At 38.8% G+C, this 26,068-nt stretch overlaps 1 protein-coding gene across 1 annotated transcript in view; it reads right to left on the reverse strand.

Moving 5' to 3' along the window:
* Window positions 1-15,529: 15,529 nt before the first annotated feature.
* Window positions 15,530-26,068, reverse strand: part of LOC111151462 (glycerophosphodiester phosphodiesterase domain containing 1) — a 53,013-nt gene continuing 42,474 nt past the window's right edge. Inside the window, exons 7-10 of the mRNA XM_022509469.1 lie at window positions 23,081-23,214; window positions 18,295-18,354; window positions 16,654-16,705; window positions 15,530-16,246 (exon numbers count right to left, since the gene is read on the reverse strand). Coding sequence (XP_022365177.1) covers window positions 16,124-16,246; window positions 16,654-16,705; window positions 18,295-18,354; window positions 23,081-23,214 — 369 coding nt within the window. The 3' untranslated portion in view covers window positions 15,530-16,123. The remainder of the gene's footprint in view (window positions 16,247-16,653; window positions 16,706-18,294; window positions 18,355-23,080; window positions 23,215-26,068) is intronic.

Below are 26,068 nucleotides of genomic sequence, written 5' to 3' on the forward strand. Positions count from 1 at the left end.
CATATTCCTTTGAGATATTTTTCTTTGGTAAGATATATAGATATATGCATTTTTACCAAAATGAGATTGTATACTTGTTACTTTATAACCTGCTTCAATTTAATGATCTTGACCTATTCATTTCAGTAATTGTTCATCTCATTTAACACCCGTATACAAATTTCAACAATCTCCAAATGGCCTTTACAGCTGGCTTATCAAAACCAGAATTTAATCCAAAATGATGCATCTAGCTGTTATGTTTCATAAGTCTCTTAATCTTTTTTCATTAACATATAACGTATTATTTGTCTCAGTGGTACAGATCTGTAATTCATCAGTCTTACACAATTCACAGCACTCCCCATAGCACATACCCTCCTCAGTGTCCATCACCCAGCCACCCTATCCCTCCCACCCCTCTCCCCTCCAGCAACCTTCAGTTTGCTTCCTGAGATTAAGAGTCTCTTATGGTTTCTCTCCCACTGTGGTTTCATCTTCTTTCATTTTTCCCTCCCTTCCCTTATGATCCTCTGTCTTGTTTCTCAAATTCCTCATATCATGAGATCATAGGATAATTGTCTTTCTCTGATTGTGTATGTCTTTTAATCCTGATGAAGTAGGAACACAGTGCAGATCTTTCTACAGTAAAGTTCTTGGGACTACTCTTCCAGTCCTTGAGATTTTGCTCATAGAGTACATACTGACATTTCCACTTAGAATCTGAGTGACTATATGTCAGAAATATCATAGAAGTTGTTTTTTCTTTTTCTAAGGTTTTATTTTTAAGTAATCTCTACACCCAACATGGGGCTCGAACCCACAACTCCAAGATCTAGAATCTCAAGCTCCACTGACTGAGCCAGCCAGGCGCCCCATAGAAGTTATTTCTACAAGGACTGGCAGAATCTCAGACTTTATCCTAAACCAAATACCAGTTGCGTAGGGGAGTATAGGTCAGGTAGTAAAATATAAACAACATTTCAAATGGAATGCAAAAGGAAGAACGTGGAACAAAGAAGTTCCTACAAGAAGAAGCAATCAACCCCAGATGGAAATAGGGTACTTGTGAGGCTACAGGACTTCTGTTGGTCAGGGATTTTTCAGGAATTAGTACTAATAATTCATTTCAAGAACCCAAAAGAAAGACAACAGAAATTCAAAATATGGTAAAGGTCATTAACTTGTATGTTTTCTTATGGAGCTCTTCAAAAGCAATTTGCCAGATTTTAAGTTTGTTTTACCTTAGCTCATGTTTAGATATTATACATATCAAATCTTTGGTTTGTAAGAAAGTTTGTTTTTTTTTTTTAAAGATTTTTTTATTTATTTATTTGACAGAGATCACAAGTAGACAGAGAGGCAGGCAGAGAGAGAGAGAGAGAGGGAAGCAGGCTCCCTGCTGAGCAGAGAGCCCGATGCGGGACTCGATCCCAGGACCCTGAGATCATGACCCGAGCCAAAGGCAGCGGCTTAACCCACTGAGCCACCCAGGCGCCCCATGGTTTGTAAGAAAGTTTTAATTGGATAAGGAAGTGGCAAGACAAAAACGTGAAAATCCACAATCCACTGTTGAAGCCCTCACTATGTTTTTACTGATGCCTCAAAATATCCTGTGAACAGAATATTTTTGGATAATTAAACAACACAGAAGAGATTGCAAAATGAGAAGAGGAAGCTATGGAACAATATAAATACTATGATATCATTTGTGATAAAAACAGAATGATTTGTTTATACTTGAAAATATTCTGAACACATGATAGACAGTTGTCGTCTTTGTGATGTGGAACTGGATGAGGAATGAAAGAACCACTATTTTCCTCTACATGTATCTATAATTTTTAGATTTAAAAAATAGAACATTTTTACCCTCTGATGTTTCCAGAAGACCAGAAGACATGTACTGAAAAAGCAGAGTAAGTTAGAACACAGACACTAAAATCACATTTCATTGGGGCATCTGGGTGGCTCAGTGGGTTAAGCCTCTGCCTTTGGCTCAGGTCATGATCTCAGGGTCCTGGGATCGAGCCCCGCATTGGGCTCTCTGCTCAGCAGGAAGCCTGCTTCCCTCTCTCTTCCAATTATTGGGAGCTCTCACAGCCACGGAAAACAGATCATTTTGGCTCCTCGATGCCCACTTTGGCTTCCGACTCAAATTCTCTATGCTTTGCTACTTTGCAACCATTAATCTACAAGAAAAGTCCAATGAAATAGTCATCTTTTTCATGCGCCTGGGTGGCTCAGTGGGTTAAGCCTCTGCCTTCGGCTTGGGTTGTGATCCCAGAGTCCTGGGATCAAGCCCCACATCGGGGTCCCTGCTCAGTGGGGAGCCTGCTTCCCCCTCTCTCTCTGCCTGCCTCTCTGCTTACTTGTGATCTCTCTCTGTGTCAGATAAATAAATAATAATCTTTCAAAAAAATTTTTTTAAATTAATTGTGGCAAATTATACATAACATAAAATTTAGCCTCTTAATTTTTTTTTAAGTTTTAGGTGGAGTTTTAGTAAATGTCAGCTAACCAGTTTTACACAGATAAACTTTCACATTTTGTTTTTAAATGAGTAAGATAGCATGCTTTACCAAAAATTACAGGCCCCCTTGTAACTTTTGGAATGACTCTATAGATAGAAAGCCCTAATTATCTATCACCAAAAATGTATTAAAAATTAATTTTGAACTTAGTTTTTTGAACCATACCTTTATTTAATCTGTTCTAACCATTTTTTAAAGGATTTTATTTTTTTAGTGATCTCTACACCCAATGTGTGGCTCAAACTCACAATCCCAGAAATCAGGAGCAGCACCCTCTACTGACTGAGCTAGCCAGGTGCCCCCATCCTAACCATTTTCAGGTGTACATTTCAGTGATATTAAACATATTCACATTGTTGTGCATTCGCTACCATTTATTTCTAGAAGTCTTCTAATCTTATAAAACTGAAACTCTATCCATTAAGCAAACTCCTCATTCCTCCCTGCCCTAGTCCTTGGCATCTGCCATTTTACTCTCTGTCTGTATGAAGTTGACTATTCTAGGTACTTCATATAAATGGAATAATATAATATTTGTATTTTTGTGACTGCCTTATTTCACTTAATGTAATGTCCTCAGAGTTCATCCATGTAATAGCATATTGCCAATTCTCCTTCTTTATCAAGGCTGAATAATATTCCATTATATGTATTTATCTGTCAGTGGACACTTAGGTTGCTTCTGCCCATTGCCTGTGGTGAAGAATGAACATAGGTGTATAAGTATCTTGGCGACAAATTCCTATTTTCAATTCTTTTGTATAAGTACCCAGGAGTGGAATTGCTATAGGATAATTCCATTTTTTAATTTTTTTTAAGGAATTGCCGTACTATTTTTCTACAGCAAGCTGCACCGTTTTATAGTCCCACCAACAGTGCACAAGTGTTCTAATTTCTCCACAGTCTTGCCAACACTTATTTTCTGAAAAAAATTTTGTAGTAGCCGTTGTAATGATTATGAGATGGTTCTCATAAATTTGTTGTTGTTGTTCTCATAATTTTTTAAAATTTTTATTATTTATTTATTTATTTATTTGACAGAGAGAGAGAGAACACAAACAGGGGAGGGGCAGAGGGAGAGGGAGAAGCAGGCATCCTTCAGCAGGAAGCCTGATACAGAGCTCAATCCCAGGACGCTGGGATCATGACCTGAGCCAAAGGCAGACACTTAACTGACTAAACCACCCATGCGCCCCGTAAATTTTATTTTTTTAGAAGATTTTATTTATTTATTTGAGAGACGGAGAGTAAGCTGGAGCAGGGAGAGAGAGACAAAGGGTGAGGGAGAAGCAAACTCCCCACTGAGCAGGGAGCCTGACACATGTCTCCATACCAGGACCCTTAGCTCACAACCTGAGCCCAAGGCAGACGCTTAACCAATTGAGCCACCCAGATGCCCCTGTTCTCATAAATTTTTAAAACAAATTATTTGGGAGAGATTCCAAAAACTGAATTTAGAAAAAGACATCTTTTTCCCTGAGAAAAATGTTGCTATACTTCTTCTTAGCATTTCCCACCTGAGCCAAGAGGTTATTTCTTCCATGATGATATCATTTATCTAAGTTCTGGATAGGTTAAATTTGGATTGTGCCAAGTGATTAGTAGGGCCAGGTGTATCCTGTTTCATTTTGCAAAGCTGCCTATATGCTTCTTATTTCATAATCACATGACCTAAAAATGATGACTTTGGGAATACCCAAGAAAAAGGGAAATGAATCAGCTAAAGAGAAGAAGAATTAAATTGGCCGGGGAACAAGCAGGAAATAGATGCACACTCAATTTAGAATAATTTGAGTATTGTTTAATAAGAGATCATTTACAAAAGTATGAGGAAGTAAGGATAGTGATATGCCCAAGGCTCTCCAAGCCATGAAATGTAGGAAGCTTGGGAGCTGTTACTGGAACTTAAAAGGAGAGCGTGCTGGAGACAGAGCCAACTTGAAATGAGCTTGCCCTTCAGTCAAGGGACTCAGTCAGCCCAAAGCAATTTTTTGAAAAAGATTTATTTATTTGACAGAGAGAGAGCAAGAGAGCACAACACAAGCAGGGGAGAGCAGCAGAGGGAGAGGGAGAATCAGCCTCCCCAGTGAGTAGGGAGCCTGATGCGAGGCTGGATCCCAGGACCTTGAGATCATGACCTGAGCTGAAGGCAGACATTCAACTAACTGAGCCACCCAGGCACCCCCTCCCATAGCAATTTTATAGACAAAATCAATACCAATCTCTCTTCTCTCTCTCTCTCTCTCTGATCTCATAATAGGTTCCCATTGGTGAAACTGGAAGGAGAATGGGACTGGTAATAGGACTTAGATAACATCTGTCTATATGTTTTTTTTGTTTTGTTTTGTTTTTTTCCACTAGAAAAGACAGAGTCTCAACTGGTGGAGCATGTGATTCTTGATCTTGGGGTTGTAAGTTTGAGCCCCAGGTAGGGTATAGAGTTTACTGAAAAAAATAAAATCATAAAAAAAAAGAAAAACACAAAGGCTCATATAATCATATATTAATGGTTGTCAGTTCTGGATGTTAGACTCACAAATATTAACTTACTTTTTTGTTTTTAGCTGTGATTTCTTAATTCTCTCAAAAGTGGTGGCACAGTTTTTCATCTGCTCCCACTGTTGATAAGATCAGTTACTGTTGGGAATATTGGCCATTGATTCCCATTTCCATGTACTACCAATATTGTTGAAGCTGTGTCAGAGAATAGTAAATTCATTTGACATGTGGAGAGTTTCCTTTTTTTAAGAGATTTTATTTATTTATTTGAGAGAGAGAGAATGAGAACACGAGGCTGGGAGCGGGGGAGGGTCAGAGAGAGAAGTAGACTCCCCACTGAGCAGAGAGCCTGATGCTGAACTCAAACCCAGGACTCCAGGATCATGACCTTACTGCTTAACCCACCAAGCCACCCAAGCACCTGAGATTTTCTTCTTTGTAGCTTTTATTTAGAAAGTTCACTTTTCATAGTATCACATTATAACCTTCTCTTCGACCTGGTTTTTAATGTTTCTCTCAGTATTGAATGGTGAATTGAAGACAAACTAGAAAAATCAGAGTGAAAGGGAAAGTTAAGAAGACGCAGTTACATCAGTTCTAGTTAGGTGACTATATCATTTCCCTAATTTCCGTTTCAGCTAAAATATGGGAATGTTGATCAACCTACTCTGCCAGGTTGTTGTAAAAAATACATGAGAATGTATGTAAAAATGAATAAAACCTAAATACTTATATAGATGTAATATATTACCATTATTCAGCAATACCCAAATTTTCAAACTCACTGTTACTTGGATCTTACTTTGAATTTAAATGTTTGAAAAGGTGTTTGTTTGTTTTCCTCTAGCAATTTGTGGGCTTGTTTGGAATCAGCTGACCGTAAATCTCCAATTAGTTATCCTCGAAAACTAAGAAATAAACATCAGCTTCTTTCTAATACTTCTGGGCCATGCTAGATTTCCTGTCTAACCTAGCCCCACCATAGGTGGCCACAGTGTTTCCTTCTCCAAATCTCTCAGATTTCCTCAATTTACCCTTCCCATCTCTACCTTGTCCCACACATAATCGATCTCCAGCTCTCCCACTTTGCCCCATCCCCAAATGTTATAGACTCCCTGAATTTTAGGGGGATGAAATTGTGTCCCCAATATTCATATGTTGAAGCCCTAACCCTCAGTGTGACTATATTTGGAGGTAGAGCCTTTAATAATTAAGGTTAAATGGGGCCCTAAAGGTAGGGCCCTAATCGGATAGACTGATGTCCTTTTAATAAGAGATCTCTCCTGGGGCACCTGGGTGGCTCACTCGGCTAAGCATCTGACTCTTGATATCAGCTCAGGTCTTGACTCAACCAACAGAGCCACCTGGTCACCCCAACATCCAAGGTTTTTTTGTTTTTTAGATTTTATTTATTTGTATGGAAGAGAGAGAGAGAGAGAGAACACAAGCAGGGGGAGGGGCAGAGGGAGAGGGAGAAACGGGCTTTCTCCTGAGCAAGGAGCTGGATGCAGGGGCTCAATCCCATGACTCTGGGATCATGACCTGACCCGAAGGCAGATGCTTGACCTACCGACTGAGCCAACATCCTATTTTTATAGTCCTATTCTTCACTGGAGTATAACAACAAAAGATAACCTCTGCCTCCTTTTCTCTTTGTTCTTTCTCAATTGCCTAACTAGACCGTAAACACTAAGGAGGGCAGGCGCTGTTCTGTAGGCTTCATAGCTGTAAGCCAGGCATCCCGCATGGCAGGGATTCATAAACATTTATTGAATAAGTTACAACCCGTTCAGTCTTGATTGAAAGAAATCCTTGCTCACATGTCCTCTCTCCATAGCTCCAGTTCTCTCCACTACTTCCTTCTTGCTTTCACACATTGATAAGCCTCCCCATTCAGAACACAACCCGTTTGATACCACACTGCCTTTTCAAATGTCCTGGTTCTCCAATTTCTTTGAATAAATGACTGATTTTTACTAGCCTCATTTAGTATTATTCAGCCCTCTTCATTCCTTTGCAATCTGCCATCAGTTAATAAATAAGCCGTAGTTAAGGAGGCTTCCTTTAAGGGGCACCTGAGTGGCTCAGTTGGTTAAGTAGCTGCCTTTGGCTCAGGTCATGATCTCAGGGTCCTGGGATTGAGTCCCACATAAGGCTCCTTGCTCAGCAGGGAGTCTGCTGCTGCTTGGCGCTATGCCCTCTCCTTCTCCCTCTCTCTCTCTCTGACAAAATCTTAAGGAAAAGAAAAAAAATGGAGGCCTCCTTTAAAACCAAATGCAGTCATCCTCGTCCAGCCCCTACCTTCCTTGATCTCAGTGTCCTATTTGGGACACTGTTAATAACTACCTTCTTTATTAAAATCTCTATTTCCATGGGATTGTGCACACTGTACTTTCCTACTTCTGTTTCTCAGACCACACCTTTTCTGTCTCTTTTGGGCATATCCTAAGGCTTAACTCTCTGCTCTCTTTTTCCCTACTCACTTCCTTCAAGAGTTGTTTTTTGTTTTTTGTGTTTTTTCTCCTCTTGGTTAACTCTTTTGTTAATGGCTCCAGAAGTTACAGCCAGGTTGATTGTTTTGTTTCAAATACAGTATCTCAAGCCTCAAATCAGCCCTCAGAACAGCCCAGGAACCCCACAATGTCTCTGTAATAGGAACACATTCCCACTCTTGAAGATGACTGTGAAAGAAAGCCTTCTCTTTCCTCAAAACTTTTCTTTCTCTTTCTCCATTTTGAGTTTTAGCAAAGACCTTGGCTCAGCTATCATGGAAAAATTAGAAACCACTGGATGAAAATTCTAATTTCCCTACCACCCAAACTATAAAGCCCTCTTTTTATTTGTGCCTTGATTATTTTCATTTACAATAGTGGAAAAGTCCTTCTTCTCATGAAAAGCTAACCTCTCCACTTGTGTTCTTCCTCTTCCTTTATTCTTAGTACCCTCCAAGCTCTTTCCTGCCTCAGGGCCTTTGCATTACTCTTCCAGCTGCTTAGAACACTCTTCCTCATTTTCTTTGCATGGTTCATTCTTCTTCTTTAGATTTCAGTGTAAATGCCACCTCCTCAAAGAGGCCTATCTTGACCCTTCACCTGAAATAAGCTCAACTTTATTCTCATCACAATCCTTGTTCTATGTCTTTCAGAATATTTGCTTCAACTTGAAGTTGTCGTATTTGTTTGCTCTTTTTGTTTATATTCTCAAACGGAATGTAAGATCCATGAGCCTATATACCATGTCTCTCTTGCTCACTATTATACCATACCCCAGACCTAATAAGTGACTAACCTACAGGAGGTGCTCAGTAAATATTTACTGCAAAAATGAATGACAACATCAATTTCCTATGTCATCCAGAGAGGGAATTTAGTGATTGGGGGATGGGAGGAAAGAGAAATGTCACTGTATACCCTTTTGTACTGTATGAACCAGGACTATGTTAGCTATTCAAAAATAAATTTCATTAAAATTGGAAAAAAGAAGGCAGTGGTACTGTTTCAGTCTAGAGATGATGGTGGCTTGTACTAGCCTGTGGCAGTGGGGCTGGGAAGAAGTGAATAGATTCTGTATCTAGGATTGTGGAGGCTGAGAAAAATTAAGGCCATCCCACCTCAGGTTTAGCCTTAGCATAACTACACCCATCTTAGCTTCAGCAGCCATCTCAGGCCCCTGTGACCAAGGGCTGAACTTTCCCCTACTTTACTTTAGTTCCAGAGACCCCCCCACCCTGCTTTAGTTCCAAGAAAGTACCCCACCCTGCAATACCCCGGCAACAGCTAATCAGCTTACTGCAGAAAGTCTGAAACTCCTCCTCCCTCAAGCCTCTTGTAATGACCCATTTAAAACCCCTGCCTTAACTAGCCTCGAGGTCCAAGTCCCAACTCCGCTGTGTCGGGTATACTTGGGCCCAAGCTTAAGCTTGTCAAATAAACCCCCATGTGATTGCATCGGTGCTTGGCTCCTTGGTGGTCTCTCGGACACAAAAACTCGGGCATCACAGGATTTCATGATTGGGAGGGAATGAATAAGGTGTACCTAAGAATGTCCATCACAGCATTATTTATACTAATAAACAATTAGAAACAACTTAAATTTCTAATGACAGGGTAATAGTTAAGTAAATCATGGCACATCTACTTAATTAAACAGTATTCATTTTTTTTTTTAAGACTTATTCATTTTAGGGGCGCCTGGGTGGCTCAGTGGGTTAAAGCCTCTGCCTTCGGCTCAGGTCATGATCCCAAAGTCCTGGGATCGAGCCCCACATCGGGCTCTCTGCTCAGCGGGGAGCCCGCTTCCTCCTCTCTCTCTCTCTGCCTGCCTCGCTGCCTACCTGTGATCTCTATCTGTCAAATAAATAAATAAAATCTTAAAAAAAAAAAAAAAAAGACTTATTCATTTTACAGAGAGAGAGAAAACACACATGTTCACATGCGGGGGAGGGGGACGGGCAGAGGGAGAGAATCTTCGAGCAGACTCCCCCCTGAGCACAGAACCCGACTAGACTCAGTCCCACGACCCATGAGATCACAACCTCAGCCTAAACCAAGAGTCAGATGCCCAACTGGCTAAGCCACCCAGGGGCCCCCAGCATTCCATATTTTTAAAGAATTTGTAACATGGGAAACTGTTCATGTTATATGAGGTAAGAAAAAAACACAGGATATGAAAGAATTTATACAATATGTCATAATCATGTAAAAACCTCTAAAATTATGTACTGTGAAAAATAATGGAATAGAGCAAAAATTAATAACAAATAGCTGTCTTTGAGTTGTGGAATTATGAATTTCCAAAAATTATGCATTTCTAATCTCTAGATCATATCCAAAGCAAAACCATAATCCCTCCTTCCTGATTTGTGGACTTAGCAGGAAACCTGGATTCTTTGGTTAACTCCAAGTTGGCAGTTAAAGGTTTCTTTCCCTTTTTTTTTTTTCCCCAAAGGAAATAGAAGTTTATTGAATACAATGCAAGGGAGTGGCAGGTAGGACAGTAGAGAGGTTGTCTGGCCAACGGTTTCTTTTCTTAAGAAAGAACACCAGATTTGGAGAAGAGTCCCTTGCTAAGGTCCTGGACACAAACAACTCTATAGTAGCTGGACAGCCTTTTTTTTTTAGAGTGATTTTTCATTAATTTTGATTAATTAAAATTGATGTCTATTCATTGTAGATAAAGCTGGAAAACTAGATAAGTAAAAATAAGCCACTTATAATACCAATATCATAAAAACCACAACTGAAACTTTGATATCATTTCAGTTTTAAAAATGAGTATGTAGGGGCACCTGGGTTGCTCAGTTGTTAAGCCTCTGCCTTTGGCTTAGGTCATGATCCCAGGGTCCTAGAATCGAGCCCTGGATTGGGCTTCCTGCTCTGCAGGAAGCCTGCTTCTTCCTCTCCCACTACCCCGGCTTGTGTTCCCTCTTTCACTGTGTCTCTCTCTCTGTCCAATGAATAAATAAAATATTTTTAAAAAATAAAATAAATGAGTATGTATATTTTTGTTTACACAGTATACAGCTTTATGACGTAGTCTTTTCACTTAATAGTAGATATAGAACAGTAATATGAGATCATTCAATGCATCTGTAATTTATTTAACTAGTTCCTTCATGTTGCATAGTTAGATTGTTTCCAGCTTTTCATTCTGCATAGTTACTGATGGGGCATTTATCCTGTTTTCTTAGGATGTTATTTATAGCACTGGAATTTCTGAGTGAAAGGATGTATTTAAAGATAGTGTCAGGGATGCCTAGATGGCTCAGTAGGTTAAGCATGTGCCTTTGGCTCAGGTCATGATCCCAGGGTCCAGGAATCGAGTCCCACACATTTGGCTCCCTGCTTAGCAGGGAGTGTGCTTCTCCTTCTCCCTTTGCCCCAGCTCGTGCTTCCTCTCTCTCAAATAAATAAATAAATAAAATCTTTAAAAAAAGATTTCGGCTCAGTGTGGAATCTGCTTGAAGATTCTCTCCCGCTGCCCCGCTTCTCCTACCCCCCACCCCTGCACTTGCACAGTTCTCTCTCAAATAAATAAAATCTTTTTTTTTTTTTTTAAGATTTTATTTATTTATTTGACAGAGAGAGATCACAAGCAGGCAGAGAGGCAGGCAGAGAGAGAGGAGGAAGCAGGCTCCCTGCTGAGCAGAGAGCCCGACGTGGGGCTCGATCCCAGGACCCTGAGATCATGACCCGAGCCGAAGGCAGCGGCTTAACCCACTGAGCCACCCAGGCGCCCCTAAATAAAATCTTTTAAAAGAAAAGAAAAGAAAAGAAAAAGGCTTAGAGTGAGTTAGGAAGTAAGGAAGGGAAGGAAGAAGGAAAAGCCTGGAAAGGAAAAAGATCTTAGATCAAAGATTGTAAAAGCCAAAAAAACTTTTTGCAGAAAACTCCTGTTTTAAATCAAACCTTATGTGGAACTCACATATGAAACAGAAAAAAGTGAAGCAGTTCTGGTCAAACTGGGAATGGGTAACACAAAGCTATACCTGCTCAGCCTCCTCTTAGCATGGTCATCCCCATCCCCCCAGTAGAAGCTGTCTGGGCCCCTCTTGTTATCTTATGATGAAACCTTCCCTCTGAATTTTAAAACCACTGGACAAACAAGACCAGTGTATGGCGTAGCAACCTATTCAAATTGCACGTAGAATCCTGAGAAGGAATTAACATCACCTCTAAACTATTACCTTTGCAAAATCATACCTAGAAAGCATACAAAACTCCTAAATCTATTTCTCCAACTAGCCTTTCCTCCAAGGGCTGATATACTTAAAGCACAGCCACTCAAATGTCTTTCTGTCCTTTCAAACTGTCATTTTAAAAAGCACAACAGTCATTATTTTTACCATCATACTGGTTCCCTTCTTCAAGTTCCCCATTTTCTCGCCACTTTGGAATGAGTACTGACTTTCCCTTCTCCTTTTAAGCTCTAGTCACCAACTCTTATTAATTCCTCCTTTCAGAGAAACGTAAATTCATTGTTTCTCTACTTACATTGCCACCACTTTCATTTGCACCCTTATTACCTCAGGCCTGGATTGCTGCAAGAGTCTCCCAGTCTGTACACTATTGCCAAATTAGTTTGTGTGCAATTTAAGATCAACTGGATCTGGTTAGCCTTCTGACCCAATTTCTGGACTGTTCTCTGGTCTAGGCTTGTATCTTTCCTTCATACTATAGGGTGTTCCCACTTTCCAGTGTGTCTTTTATGTTAAGAGTTAGAAAAGCTAGACATCACTCGTGGCTTTAGGAATTGTCTTGGGATTGTCTTTAGGAATGCTCTTAGCATTCTGATCTCTATGATTCCTGGATCTGACTGCTTTTAGTTCTGATCTTATTTTGGTGCCTGGTCTGACAGTGAATTACATTTTCCTTTTGGTACTAAAATGATTATGTCATATTACTGCCTAGCAGTTTTGGTTCTTCTTCTTCTTCTTCTTATTATTATTATTTAAAGATTTTATTTATTTATGTGACAGAGAGAGATCACAAGTAGGCAGAGAGGCAGGCAGAGAGCAGGCAGAGAAGCAGGCTCCCCACTGAGCAGAAAGCCCGATGTGGGGCTCAAACCCAGGACCCCGAGATCACGACCTGAGTCGAAGGCAGAGGCCCAACTCACTGAGCCACCCAGGTGACCCTGGTTCTTGTTTTTAATGTCTTGAGTTTAGCCACTGGCTTGAAAGAGGTTCTATTCAGAACAAACTCTTCAACCTGGCACTCAGGACTTTCCTTCAACTGTAACTTTTTCTTTTTTTCCTAAGATTTTATTTGTTTGAGAGAGAGAGAGCATGAGCAGGGAGAAGGAGCAGAGGAAGAGTGACAAGCAGACTCCCCACTAAATAGGAAGCTTGATGCGGGGCTTAATTCTAGGACCCCAAGACCATGGCCTGAGCCAAAGGCAGATGCTTAACCAACTGAGCCACGCAGGTGCCCTTCCCTGTATACTGTTTAAATGCACCTTTCCACCACCACCATGTTGCACAGCTCTAAGCAGAATCATTCATGTATGAGTCATTCTGTTAATGATTTCCCATACTACAACATCCTACAATTTATGTTTTATGTTCTCTTTTCCCAACCCATTGCAGCCATTCTTTCTCCACAGTTGTGGCTCCTAGATGCCCACTTGTTGTTAGGGCCCCACTCCTATTTCTAGAACCAGTCCTGGCCAGAAACATGAGGTTTAATAATTCTGGGACTCAGTAGCATCTTACTCCTATAATTAGTCCAATGTTATCACTCTGTTCTTCAGTTCTATTAAATGAGCTTCTTTCTAAGACCTGGGTCCTAGTCCTAGTACCTTGTGAGCTTTTTAAAATTTTTTAAAGATTTTATTTATTTGACAGAGAGAGAGACATAGCAAGAGAGGGAACACAAGCAGGTGGAGTGGGAGAGAGAGAAGCAGGCTTCCTGCAGAGCAGGGAGCTTGATGCAGGGCGTGATCCCAGGACCTTGAGATCATGACCTGAGCCGAAGGCAGACACTTAACAACTGAGCCGCCCAGGCACCCTATCTACTACTATCTACTTGTGTTCTGTTTTGCCTGGGTAACATGCCTAGGACTTTAGTCCTATAGGGAAGCTCTCACTACTTCTTATTAAAACTCCCTCCTGCCAATTGCTTGCTAAAATGCTTGACCAACTGTTGCCTATTGCCACATACTTAGGCTACTGTTGGCATGCTAGACTAGACCTATAGCTGGGCCTGTCATATTTACTGCCAGGTTCATCCCAGTAGAAAGGTCTAATCATATCTTGTGACCAGTTCTCAACCTTTCCCGCTATGCCTAGCAATAGCTATCTCAAAATGAAAGACTATTTAAGCTCTTTTAAAATGTGATGCTCCATGGGGTGCCTGGATGGCTCAGTCAGTTAAGCGTCTGCCTTTAGCTCAAGTCATGATCCCAGGGTCCTGGGATGGAGCCCCACATCGGGCTCCCTGCTCAGCAGGGAGTCTGCTTCTCTCTCTCTCCCTCTCCCTCTGCCCCTCACTCCACCCCCACTCCTGTGCACGTGTGTGCTCTCTCTCTCTCTAATAAATAAACGAAACCTTAAAAAAAAAAAAGTGATGTTCCAGGGGATCCTGGCTGGCTCAGTTGGAGTAGAGTATGTGACTCTTGATCTTGGGGTCTTGGAGTCTGAGCCCCACATTGGGCATAGAGATTACTGTAAATAAGTAAATAGATAAAATGTGATGCTTCAATCAGAAAAGCAGTATTGAGATGTTATCTGATCATGAATATCAACTCTCTTGTTATTGTAAACACTTATGTTAAGTGAATTAAAGTCACCTCGACTATAAAATCAGCAAACTTTTTTTTTTTTTTTTAAGTAAACTACTCCCAACATGGGGCTCAAATTCACAACCCTGAGATCAAGAACTACATGCTCTACCAACAGAGCCAGGCAGGCATCCCAGAATTAGCAGGCTTTTAAAATATGACTTTCTAAACATCTTTACCATATTGGGTACTTTATCTCCTACTGTTGACACAAAATATATGCTGGCCCTATGATATGAGCTGATCTGAATCATAACAAAGCAAAATTCAAAAAGAATAAATAACAAAAAAGAATCATATTAAAGTGATCAAAATAATCCCTAGCAACTATAACCATAAATTATAGTACATGAAAGTAAAAATGACTGATTTAATGGATCACCTGCCCAAGTTATTTGTTCAAATGCCAAGAAGCCACTTCCGGGCCATAAGAGTGTTTCCATATTTTCTTTTGCTTTCCTTACTCTAGAGAGAAATCTCAGGTGTACTTACGCACATTATCAATTTATCACCTCATTAAATTCTGCAGCCCCAAATCTATAAGGCACATTTGGAATTACAACTGCAAAAAAGCAATGAAGAAACCTTATTTTGTTCTTGTAAAACTTTATTTCAGTTTAGATAAACAAACAAACAAAAAGCAAATGTTATTTATGTCATCAAGGGATAGGTAGGAGTATGATCATCCTTCTTAGCTGTGAACTGGCAAACTCCAAATGAGAGATGTAATCTAGGTAAAAGACCCTTATTATTCCAGAGTATATTTACCTCCCAAAGAGATCATGAAAATTAGTCAAAAAGATTAGAAAAAGATTTACATGGAGTCATATCAGAAAAGGAGAGGAAGTGATGCCTAATGCTTTGAGAAATTCTGCTTCCATTTAATAGTCAGAAGAATTAAACCTTAAAGATCAGGAATAGGTGGTTTATACCATACGTATTGGAAACAATGATATGTACTTTCGTCAGTTTCATATTATTAGGATTTAAGACGCTATTTATAATCTAGATGTAGGCCCAAACAGTTATTAGTCAGTGCCAAAAATTGGAAAATTCTGTTTAGAGGAAACATAATGTTTAGAGGAAACATAAATATATGACTATTTGGGTCTTGTCCTAATTTACATTTAAGAAGTCCAATTTTAATGTCTACCAGAAAGAAAGGACATGGTAACAATTTTACACCTGAAGAAGATTCCAAACAGAATGTCCCCATTAACAGCAGCAACCAAGAAATCTAATTGGCTACAGTTTTTATTTCTGATCAAGTATTAGTTTCAGTTTTTATGGAGACTGCCTTCTGTTAACAAAGTTAACAGAACCTGTCAGATTAACTGTATCACTGATTTCTAAGCTCTCCTCCCACTGTATTTTCTTTCCTCTTAAACTAAGATGTACCTAGAAATAACAAGACAACTCAGCATAGCTGTAGTGGCCTTCAATAATTTTGCTTTACTAATTAGTTGATCTTATTCCAGTGAAGGCTAGTATCAAATCTATTCAAAAGTCTTTGATTTTACAATTACTTATAATAGTAGAATACTGCATAATATACAGAACTCTTGATCAATAATCTTCTACTTATATCTCATAACCAGTTATCATTCTAAACAAACTATTTACACATGTAAAATATGCAATATTCTTTAAAATAAATATACAATATATAGTTTCTACATTCTCAGACAAGCTTAAAAATGAGGTAATTAAAACTTAAATGATTAAACCTTTACCATTCTGGAAATGGCTTAGGGAAATGATGGCAAACTTGTTTTTTTTTTTTTCTTTAGTTCTTTTCATCTTTCTTTGAGTGCTTCTGAGTACCTCCTTTTCTAAGCTGAAAAATTATGTAAAAAGTCCTTAAGCTTTGTTGGATAGTCTGTCATTACCCCAGTTGCTCCCAAATCAAAAGCTCGTTTGTATTCTTGTTCTTCATTCAAAACCCAAATATACACCTGAAAATTAGAAGTATGAGAAGTATGAGATGAAAGGTTAAAAGTAGAAAATTATTTTTTAATAGCCTACACTATTTATACACTACAATCTCAGCATACTTAGAAACATTTTAAGCCTGTAATTTTAAGAAATCATTGAACCGTTTAAAATTTTTTTTACTTTACTCATTAAATATACACTGTCCCACCCTCTGGCTTCAGTTACTCTCACCTATACATATGTGGACTCCAGTTACTAAAATGCCAGTGCTTTCTTGTTAAGTTTAAGGCAGAGCTTAAGGTCTTCATAGGTGAACCAGTAAAGCAGCAGCATCAGAGCTGGAACCAAATCAAGTTCCTGCCCTTTACACTACTGTTAAACTGGTGAGCTTATACTATTTCCAAAATGCGTCATTCCAGAAACTTACCTGAATGCCTCTGGCAGTGAGGTGGTCAAACAAGGCTTTTCTCATTAGTAAGCTAGAAAAGAAAAGCAGAACAGATTTAGATACTCTTACCTCTTAGTCCTTAGTCCTAATTTAGTCCATTTAGAGTTTATCCCAGTGCTTTAGCGGCAGTAAAGCAATCACCTCAAGTCATAACTGCGGTGGATATTTATGTTCTAACTGCTCAATCTCCTTTCACTGCTGGCTGCTTGCTGGTGGATCACCAGAACCTCCTTTCTATTCCTTCTGTAACTAGATCCTCAGGAGACCCAATCTTACCGAACCTGCTCTGTAGACAAGAGGCTTCCTCGCTTTCCCTGTTGACACCGTTAACAAGTGAGAAAGAGCTGACAAGTCTGTTTCTAACTTTCCAAGTTAAAATAAGGCCATGAACTTGGGCCAGGTTCTATAATATAGTTCATTTACATAATGGTTAGTCTTTCCTGTGTTATCTTAGAAACCTAATGTCCATTAATTACACTATAAATAGGAAACCTGCGCTTTTTTTTTTTTTAAAGATTTTATTTATTTATTTGACAGAGATCACAAGTAGACAGAGAGGCAGGCAGAGAGAGAGAGAGAGAGAGGGAAGCAGGCTCCCTGCTGAGCAGAGAGCCCGATGCGGGACTCGATCCCAGGACCCTGAGATCATGACCTGAGCCGAAGGCAGCGGCTTAACCCACTGAGCCACCCAGGCGCCCCGAAACCTGTGCTTTTTAAAAGTGCTAAATAATTGACTTAAAAGTGAACTCTTAGACTATAAATCACTTGAGCAGGATGGGAGCGAACTCTACTGGCAAGTTAAACATATTGTTTCTATTCTGTTTATGTCTGTTAAAATGATGAAATAACAGAGACTAAAAACCATATGCACTTAATACCAATTAAAAATGCAACCCTGAAAACCAGAAATTGAATCAGGAATAAAGCAAAAAAAGAATAAACCTCGTGGCACAAAGAAAAGATAAAAACTAGTTTTCCAACTCTGCAAGAGGAGCTAAGTAATTTAAAAGGTTGTGATTTAGGACTATTATTTAAGCATTCTGGGTTCCATTTTAAAGCAAAATATAAAAAATAAAATAAAGCAAAATATAGCACAGCAACATCGTGGTATTTACCTAAAATTAAACACAACATGTCTGAGAAGGGAAAGTATTTTCTTTAAAGTTGATCTCCACCCTAAAGGTGGGGCTTCCTGTCTGCTGTTAAGTCTTCGTGCAGCAGATTTTTCATAGGAATATGCCACTAGTCAGTATACACTTTTACATACAGTTGTACGGTTATATACACACTTCTTTCCACCACATCTTTGACTGTGGGTTAGTGCAGAGAGCAAATGCCATGCCACCTCTTCTACTAACTAGCTAGAGAGCCCGAAGTTAATCATCTGCCTTTGGTTGCCCCTGAAGCTGGAGGAGATTATCTCTCAAGATTCCTCTTAAGGTTTTGCGACTAGTAATTAGAGAAGTTCTAAATGATTCATATACATCCACCCATAGAGTACATACTCATTGTGTCCTTGTTACAAACCCCATGTAGAAAGCTTGCTCTAAATTACAAACACGGTATTTAACAGATACAGCTAAAACAATAACTCGTATATCAAGAAACTAAAATTCTTACATATCAGAAAGCCAGATGAGAAACTTTTGACTTCTGGACATTGTGTGGGGTTCTTTTAGCCTGAGGCAAAATAAAATTTGAATCATAAATTAGAAACACAGAAAGATATCAGTGTGATAAAATAAAATGAGTTCAAAAACAAACAGTGGCCTTGCATTTAGTATTTGCTCAAAAAATATCTGTTAAAAAAAAAGTAAATTAAAACCCACTTGGGTTCTCTGAGTCTATTGATTTTGAGATAACTTTTTACTACCACTACTAAAAGGTTAAAAAAATAATTAAAGTTCTCTTTCTAGACCCTGGGTGCCTGGGGCTCATGTCTCTTCTCTTTTTTGGTGAAGCTTCTTTCTCTCACTTTGTCTGGTATAACTTAGTAATAGTAGATTTAGTACATTTGCTGCTGAAGTGAGCACTGGTATTTAGTAAACTTAAACATACAACCAAACTTTACTACAAATGAAAAGATATATGGGGCAAAAATGTGACTAAAAAACCTTAGAAGCATGTTTTTTCTTCTCCTTTCAATAATTGAAGACATGGGCCATGTTCTTTCTTTTTTTCTGTTCGTTTTTTTTTTTTTTTTAATTCCGGTTAGTTAACATATTAGTATCATATTAGTTTCGGGTGTACAATATAGTGATTCAACAACTCCATACATCACTCAGTGATCATCATAATAGGTGCACTCCTTAATCCCCATCACCTGTTTAACCCATCCCCACCACCCACCTTCCTTCTGGTAACCATCATAGTTGATGGTTACCAGTCTGATGGTTTACCTTGACTCTAGTTAAGAGTCTGTTTCTTGGTTTGCCTCTCTTTTTCTTTTGCTCATTTTTTTGTTTTTGGAATTCCACATAGAAGTGAAATCATATAGTATTTGTCTTTCTTTGACTTAACTTTGCTTAGCATAATACTCTCTAGCTCCATCCATGTCATTGCAAATACCAAGGTTTCATTTGTTTTTATGGCTCAGCAATATTCCATAGTATATGTATATATACCATATCTTCTTTATCCATTCATCTATTGATGAACACTTGGGCTGTTTTCAATAACTTGACCATTGTAAATAATCTGCTATAAACATCGAGGTGCCTATATCCCTTTGAATTAGTATTTTTATATTCTTTGGGTAAATACCTAGTAGTATGATTGCTCGATTGTACAATGGTTCTATTTTTACCTTTTTGAGGAACCTCATTACTGTTTTCTGCAGTGGCTGCACCAGTTTTCATTCCCTCCAACAGTGCATGAGGATTCACCCATTTCTCCACATCCTTGCCAACACATGTTGTTTCTTGAGTTGTGTTTTTTTTTTTTAAGATTTTATTAACTTATTTGACAGAGAGAGAGAATACAAGCAGGCAGAGCAGTAGGCAGAAGGAGAGGGAGAAGCAGGCTCCCAACAGAGCAGGGAGATAAATGTGGGGCTCGATCCCAGGACCCTGGAATCATGACCTGAGCTGAAGGCAGCCGCTTAATCATCTGAGCCACCCAGGCACCCTCTTGAGTTTTTTATTTTAGCCATTGTGTCTTCTGCCCATTTTAAATTAGATTATTCATTTTGGGGGTACTGCATTTATAAGAACTTATATATTTTGGATACTAACCCTTTAACAGATCTGTCCTTTCCCAAATACCTTCTTTCATTCTGTGGGTTCCTTTTAGTTTCATTAGATTGTTTCCTTTGCTGTGCAGAATTTTTTTTATTTTGATGTAGTCTCAATATTTTATTATTGATTTTGTTTCCCTTGTTTCAGGAGACGTATGTAGAAAAAAGATACTGCTTATGTTCTCTTCTAGGATTTTTATGGTTTCAGGTCTCACATTTAGGTCTTTAATCCATTTTTAACTTATTCTTTCTGTATGGTGTAAGAAAATGGTCGTTTCATTCTTTTCCATGTTGCTGTCCAGTTTTCCCAACACCATTTGTTGAAGAGACATTCTTTTTCCCATTGGATATTCTTTCCTGCTTTGTCAAAGATTATTGACCATATAATGGTGGGTTCATTTCTGGATTTTCTTTTTTTTTTTTTAAAGATTTTATTTATTTATTTGAGAGAGAGACAGTGAGAGAGAGCATGAGCGAGTAGAAGGTCAGAGAGAGAAGCAGGCTCCCCGCGGAGCCGGGAGCCCGATGCGGGACTCGATTCCGGGACTTCAGGATCATGACCTGAGCTGAAGGCAGTCATCCAACCAACTGAGCCACCCAGGCATCCCCATTTCTGGATTTTCTATTCCATTCTATTAATCTGTGTGTCTGTCTTTGTGCCGGTATTACACTGTTTCGATTACTACAGCTTTGCAATATAATTTGAAGTGCAGAATTGTGATGCCTCCAGCTGTGTTTTTCTTTTTTCAAGGTTGCTTTGGCTCTTTTGGGTCTTTTGTGGTTCCATACAAATTTTAGGACTGTTTGTTCAGCTCTGTGAAATATGCTGTTGGTATTTTGATAGAGACTGCATTAAATGTGTAGATTGCTTTGGGCAGTATAGACATTTTCACAGTATTTGTTCTTCCAATCCATGACCATGGAATCTCTTTCCATTTCTTTGTGTCATTTTTATTTTCTTTCACCAGTGTTTTATGGTTTTCAGAGTACAATTCTTTCACCTCTTTGGTTAGATTTATTCCAAGTATCTGAGTGTTTTTGGTACAATTGTAAATGGGAGTGATTCCTTAATTTCTCTTTCTGCTTCACTATTGGTTTATAGAAATGCAACAGATTTCTATAGGTTGATTTCGTATCCTCCGACTTTGCTGAATTTATCAGTTCTAGCAGTTTTTTGGTGGAGTCTTTTTGGTTTTCTATATGTAGTATCATATGCAAATAGTTAACGTTTTACTTCTTCCTTGCCTCTTTGGATGACTTTTATTTTCTTTTGTTGTCTGATTGCTGTGGCTAGGACTTCCAGTACCATGTTGAATAAAACTAGTAAGAGTAGATATCCCTGTCTTGTTCCTGACTACAGAGGAAAAGCTCTTAGTTTTTCTGCATTCAGGATATTAGCTGTGAGTTTTTCATATATGGCCTTTATTTTAATGTTGAGGGTTTTTATTATGTGTGGATGTTGTACTTTGTCTTTTCCCTATGCTATTTTTGCATCTATTGAAATGATCATATGGTTCTTATCCTTTCTTTTATTAATGTGATGTAGCATGATTGATTTGCAAATATGGAACCTAGGACCTGTTCTTTTTAATTATCTTTTCTATACTTGACCTTTGGACTTATGCTGAGTTTCGTCAGTTTCCTCAGCTTCCTGGAGCAGCACAACTACCTGTGTCATTAATGTTGGATTGTACCCAGAGCATATCTCTGGTTAGCCTCTCTCTACTCTGAAAACTTTTAAGTTTAACAGCATAGGCGATTTCTATTCCCCCTGGATCTTCACTTCTTGTTTCCTTTCTAATGCCTCTTGTCCGTACTCTTGGAATAATTCTGAGTCTCCGCACTTAAATTCCTTTTTTTTCCCCTTTCTCTCTGAATTCAGTTTTTCTTAGAAGCTCTCTAAATAAAATCCTCTTTTTCCTAACTGTAGCCCGGATTGAAAATACTGGTTGCAACTTCTGGAATCTCAGGGATTTAGTGTATCAAACACTACCTCATTAAAGAAATTATTATGTTGTCTTAGGAAGTACCCACCTTCATCTATTTAAAAAAAAGTTAAAACACACACCATATTCTACCTTGTCTTAATCCATGATTACTTTTTAGAGAAAAGATTAATCTATGAAGTTTGTTCATTTGTATTTCAGTAATACTTGCTCCTAAAAGAAACACATGGGAGATAATCTAGAGAGGACAACAGTTCATGCCAAGCCATAGGAAGCTTAAGTATTTCAGGAGTAAATGGTCAGGAATCATTTTAATCCAGCAAATGAAAATGGTTTCTTTGTAGGCAAGAAGTGATTTCTGTTTTGTCTGAGAAATAGCTACAAAGGCTGCCCATAAATATAATTGGGAATAGATAAAATAAACATGCTCATCACGAAGAAACTCAAATTGGAAAACAAGCATGAAACATAAATGCTGAATACAACGGTACCGACCAAATTGTTTTTCTTACCAATATTTCCTAATGACTGCTGCACTAATGTTCAGCTTGCTCTTTTAAAGTTCTGTTTGGGGATGAAAAAAGTTTCCATGCAGGTGAGATCACATTTAATGTAATTTTTTTTTTTTTTTAAGTAATCTCTAGGCCCAACGTGGAGCTTGAACTCACAACCCTGAGATCAAGAGTTCCATGCTCTTAGCCAGCCAGGTGCCCCACAAATTTGGAGTTTAATGGAATTTCAGCTGCATATTGTGACTGAGGTATAAATAAGTTAGGGCAGTTGGAGGGCAACTGCTATTACGTGTTAGAATAAAAGAAGTATTAAGCTTCAACATTTAAGGTCACTTCTTTGTACCTGACTTCTGAGTACACAGGCACAGAAAGTCGTTGTTACCTGAAATGGGTCCAGATGAAATACTTACAATATTATTCATTTTAAAAAAATGTGTCTTAATTATATCAAAAAGCATTATTAATACAGGTCAGTTAACCCAACATGTAGATAACTACAGCAATCTATTCTTTTTTTTTTTTAAGACTGTATTTTTAAACCCCCATGTGGGGCTCAAACTTATAACCCCGAGATCAAGAGTCACATGCTCTACTGACTGAGCCAGCCAGGTGCCCCTATAGCTACCTATTCTTTATCATTTACATTGATATTAGTGAGCCTTGATCTTAGTCCCCCTGTAATGATAACTGATGAAAACAGAGTAACCACTTACTTCAGTATGATAGAAGGCATTGGGATTTCAAAAAACTGTTCTCGAATGGGCACAAAGGGTAAGAGGCCAGTGAAGAAAAGGCCAAGAATGAGCAGAACACGTTGTAGACTGAAGAGAATAGGAATATCTGAATTCTAAAAGACACAAGCAATATTATGTTACTTCACAACTGCTCAAATAAAGAGGATTATTTCACATCCTCAAAATTTCCAAGACTGTATCTGGACATTTGTTAAAAGTACTCCCTGAATTATCAATATCCATCTCTAAACCCACCACACTTAAAAATGGCTAGTCCCTGCCAAATGGGTCAGGATCTGTCGTGGAGCCCTATACTGTTAATTGATGATACTTGAGTTTCTGTATTCCCTATTCTCTGCTTGCTACACCACTTCTGTCTGTTGGTGATAGTGCTTATCATTAGAGAACCAAATGGAATAAGATAAAGAAATGAATAAATGAAATATTTATTATATCAGTAACCTTACTCCCATTTAAAAAAATATTAACTAAAGATCGATATATATTCATATATATCCATATAGAGATATATCGGTATTCCTATCTATAGATATATATTAGTTAAGCAGGATATGATATTGATACATCTATAGGTAAAATATAAACACTGTTGCAAATATGTCATCTTTCAACTATATTATGCATCAAATATAAATAGGATTTTGTAAGCTAGTCCAAGAATCTAGCCATCATTTTAGATTTCTATTGCAAAATGTGTTAAAGGTCCCAAAACCCTTAGAGTGCAAGCCATATATATATATATATGTATATATATATACATGAACTCTCTTCATCTTGTAAAACTGAAATTCTGTGCTCAGTAAATGGCCCCTCATATCCCCATCTCCCTAGCCCCTCCTATATTTGTCTTTAAAACAAACAGAAATTGGGGCGCCTGGGTGGCTCAGTGGGTTAAGCCGCTGCCTTCAGCTCAGGTCATGATCTCAGGGTTCTGGGATCGAGTCCCGCATCAGGCTCTCTGCTCAGCAGGGAGCCTGCTTCCCTCTCTCTCTCTGTCTGCCTGCCTCTCTGTCTACTTGTGATCTCTCTCTGTCAAATAAATAAAATCTTTAAAAAAAAAAAAAAACAAACAGAAATTATGGTAAAGTTGATTTTTCTTTTTTTTAATATTTTATTTATTTATTTGAGAAAGAGCATGAGAGAAAGAGAGATCCCGAGCAGGAGGGAGGGGCAGAGGGAGAAGCGAACTCCCTGCTGAGCAGGGAGCTTGCAATGGCACTCCATTCCAGGACCCTGAGAGCATGACCTGAGCTAAAGGCAGACACTCAACAGCCTGAGCCACCCATGAGCCCTACAGTTTATTTTTTTCTATACAAAAGTAATATATTGAAAAAGTCATGCAGAAAAGTAATTTATTTTAAATATTACCTCTAAATTACCCACTTCTTTATTAAAAAAAAAAAAACAGAGTAAGTAAGTTTGAGGATTTCTTCTACATCTATGTTCACATGCTGCTTTGTAACATTTTAGGCTAATTTATATACAGGTGTTTCCGCTGTAATATAGTGTACAAGTCCCTGAAAAACTTGACTTCTGCAAATTCATGCACTAAGAATAACAGAGCTTATGGGAAAAACTGAGTTGGGGCCAACCCTCAAAACTTAAACAGCTTTGGACCCAGAGAACTAAAAACAGTAACCGGTACTTCTGGAAAGCCATGCCAGGCTGCCCGGGGTGGGAGAGGGCGGGCTTTGGTATGCTGACCCACCACTGACCTAACAGCCAGGCCACTCCATATCTTCTAAAGTAGAACATCCGGGAATCTTGCCATTTACAACTTGGATGGACTGAGAGGGTATTATACTAATGAAATAAGGCAGACAGAGAAAGACAAATACCATAATGATTTCCCTTATGTGTGGAATCTAAAAAGCAAAACAAATAAACAAAAAGCAGAGACTGACCCATAAATACAGAAAACAAACTGATGGTTGCCAGATGGGAGGGAAGAGGGGGTGTGGGGGGAGGGGAGGGGGGGGGGGGGGGGGGGGGGGGTGGGGGGAGGGGAGAGGGGGAGTGAGGGTAGGGGAGCGGGGGAGTGGGTGAAGGGGAGGGAGAGACACAGGCTTCCAGGTATGGAATGAATAGGTCATGGGGGTAAAAAGGGACAGCACAGGGAATGCAGTCAATGGTATTGTAATACTGTTACATGATGACTGGTGCTAGCTCCACTCGTGAGCACAGCACAAATATAATTTGTGGAATCACTAGTATCACATCGTGTTTCAATTATACTTGAATAAATAGAATTTATGAAATGGCACCCAGGCATTTGTATTTTTTTGAGACTTTTCAGGTGATTCTAACACACAGCCAAGGTTAAGAACTACTCCATTGAGTAAGAGTGAATTAAAAGTCATTACGTGGGACTAAGGGCCCCATGTTTTCCCCTCCCCACTGTGTGCCCCATTTTTCTTTTTATACATTTTTTAAAATTTAAATTCAATTAGCCAAGTTATCTTTGTATTTTTAGTTTCTAGCGTTTGGGAATTAAAGGGCTAATGTAGAATTCTTATAAATCATACTTTTAGAATTATAAAAGATGTATGACTTAATTATATGACATGTTCATTATATGAATAACAAATATGATTGAGACTTTTTTTTAAAGATTTATTTATTTATTTGACAGAGAGAGATCACAAGTAGACAGAGAGGCAGGCAGAGAGAGAGAGAGAGAGAGAGGGAAGCAGGCTCCCTGCTGAGCAGAGAGCCCGATGCGGGACTCGATCTCAGGACCCTGAGATCATGACCTGAGCCGAAGGCAGCGGCTTAACCCACTGAGCCACCCAGGTGCCCCTGATTGAGACATTTTTACTGCAATGTTCAAAAATTACTGCTGGAACTTTTGGGAGTGGTTTTTTTTTTTTTTTTTTAAAGATTTTATTTATTTATTTGACAGACAGAGATCACAAGTAGGCAGAGAGGCAGGCAGAGAGAGAGGAA

This window comes from Enhydra lutris, unplaced genomic scaffold (assembly GCF_002288905.1).
Source record: "Enhydra lutris kenyoni isolate GAN:26980312 unplaced genomic scaffold, ASM228890v2 scaffoldscaffold26, whole genome shotgun sequence".
Lineage (NCBI taxonomy): Eukaryota > Metazoa > Chordata > Mammalia > Carnivora > Mustelidae > Enhydra > Enhydra lutris.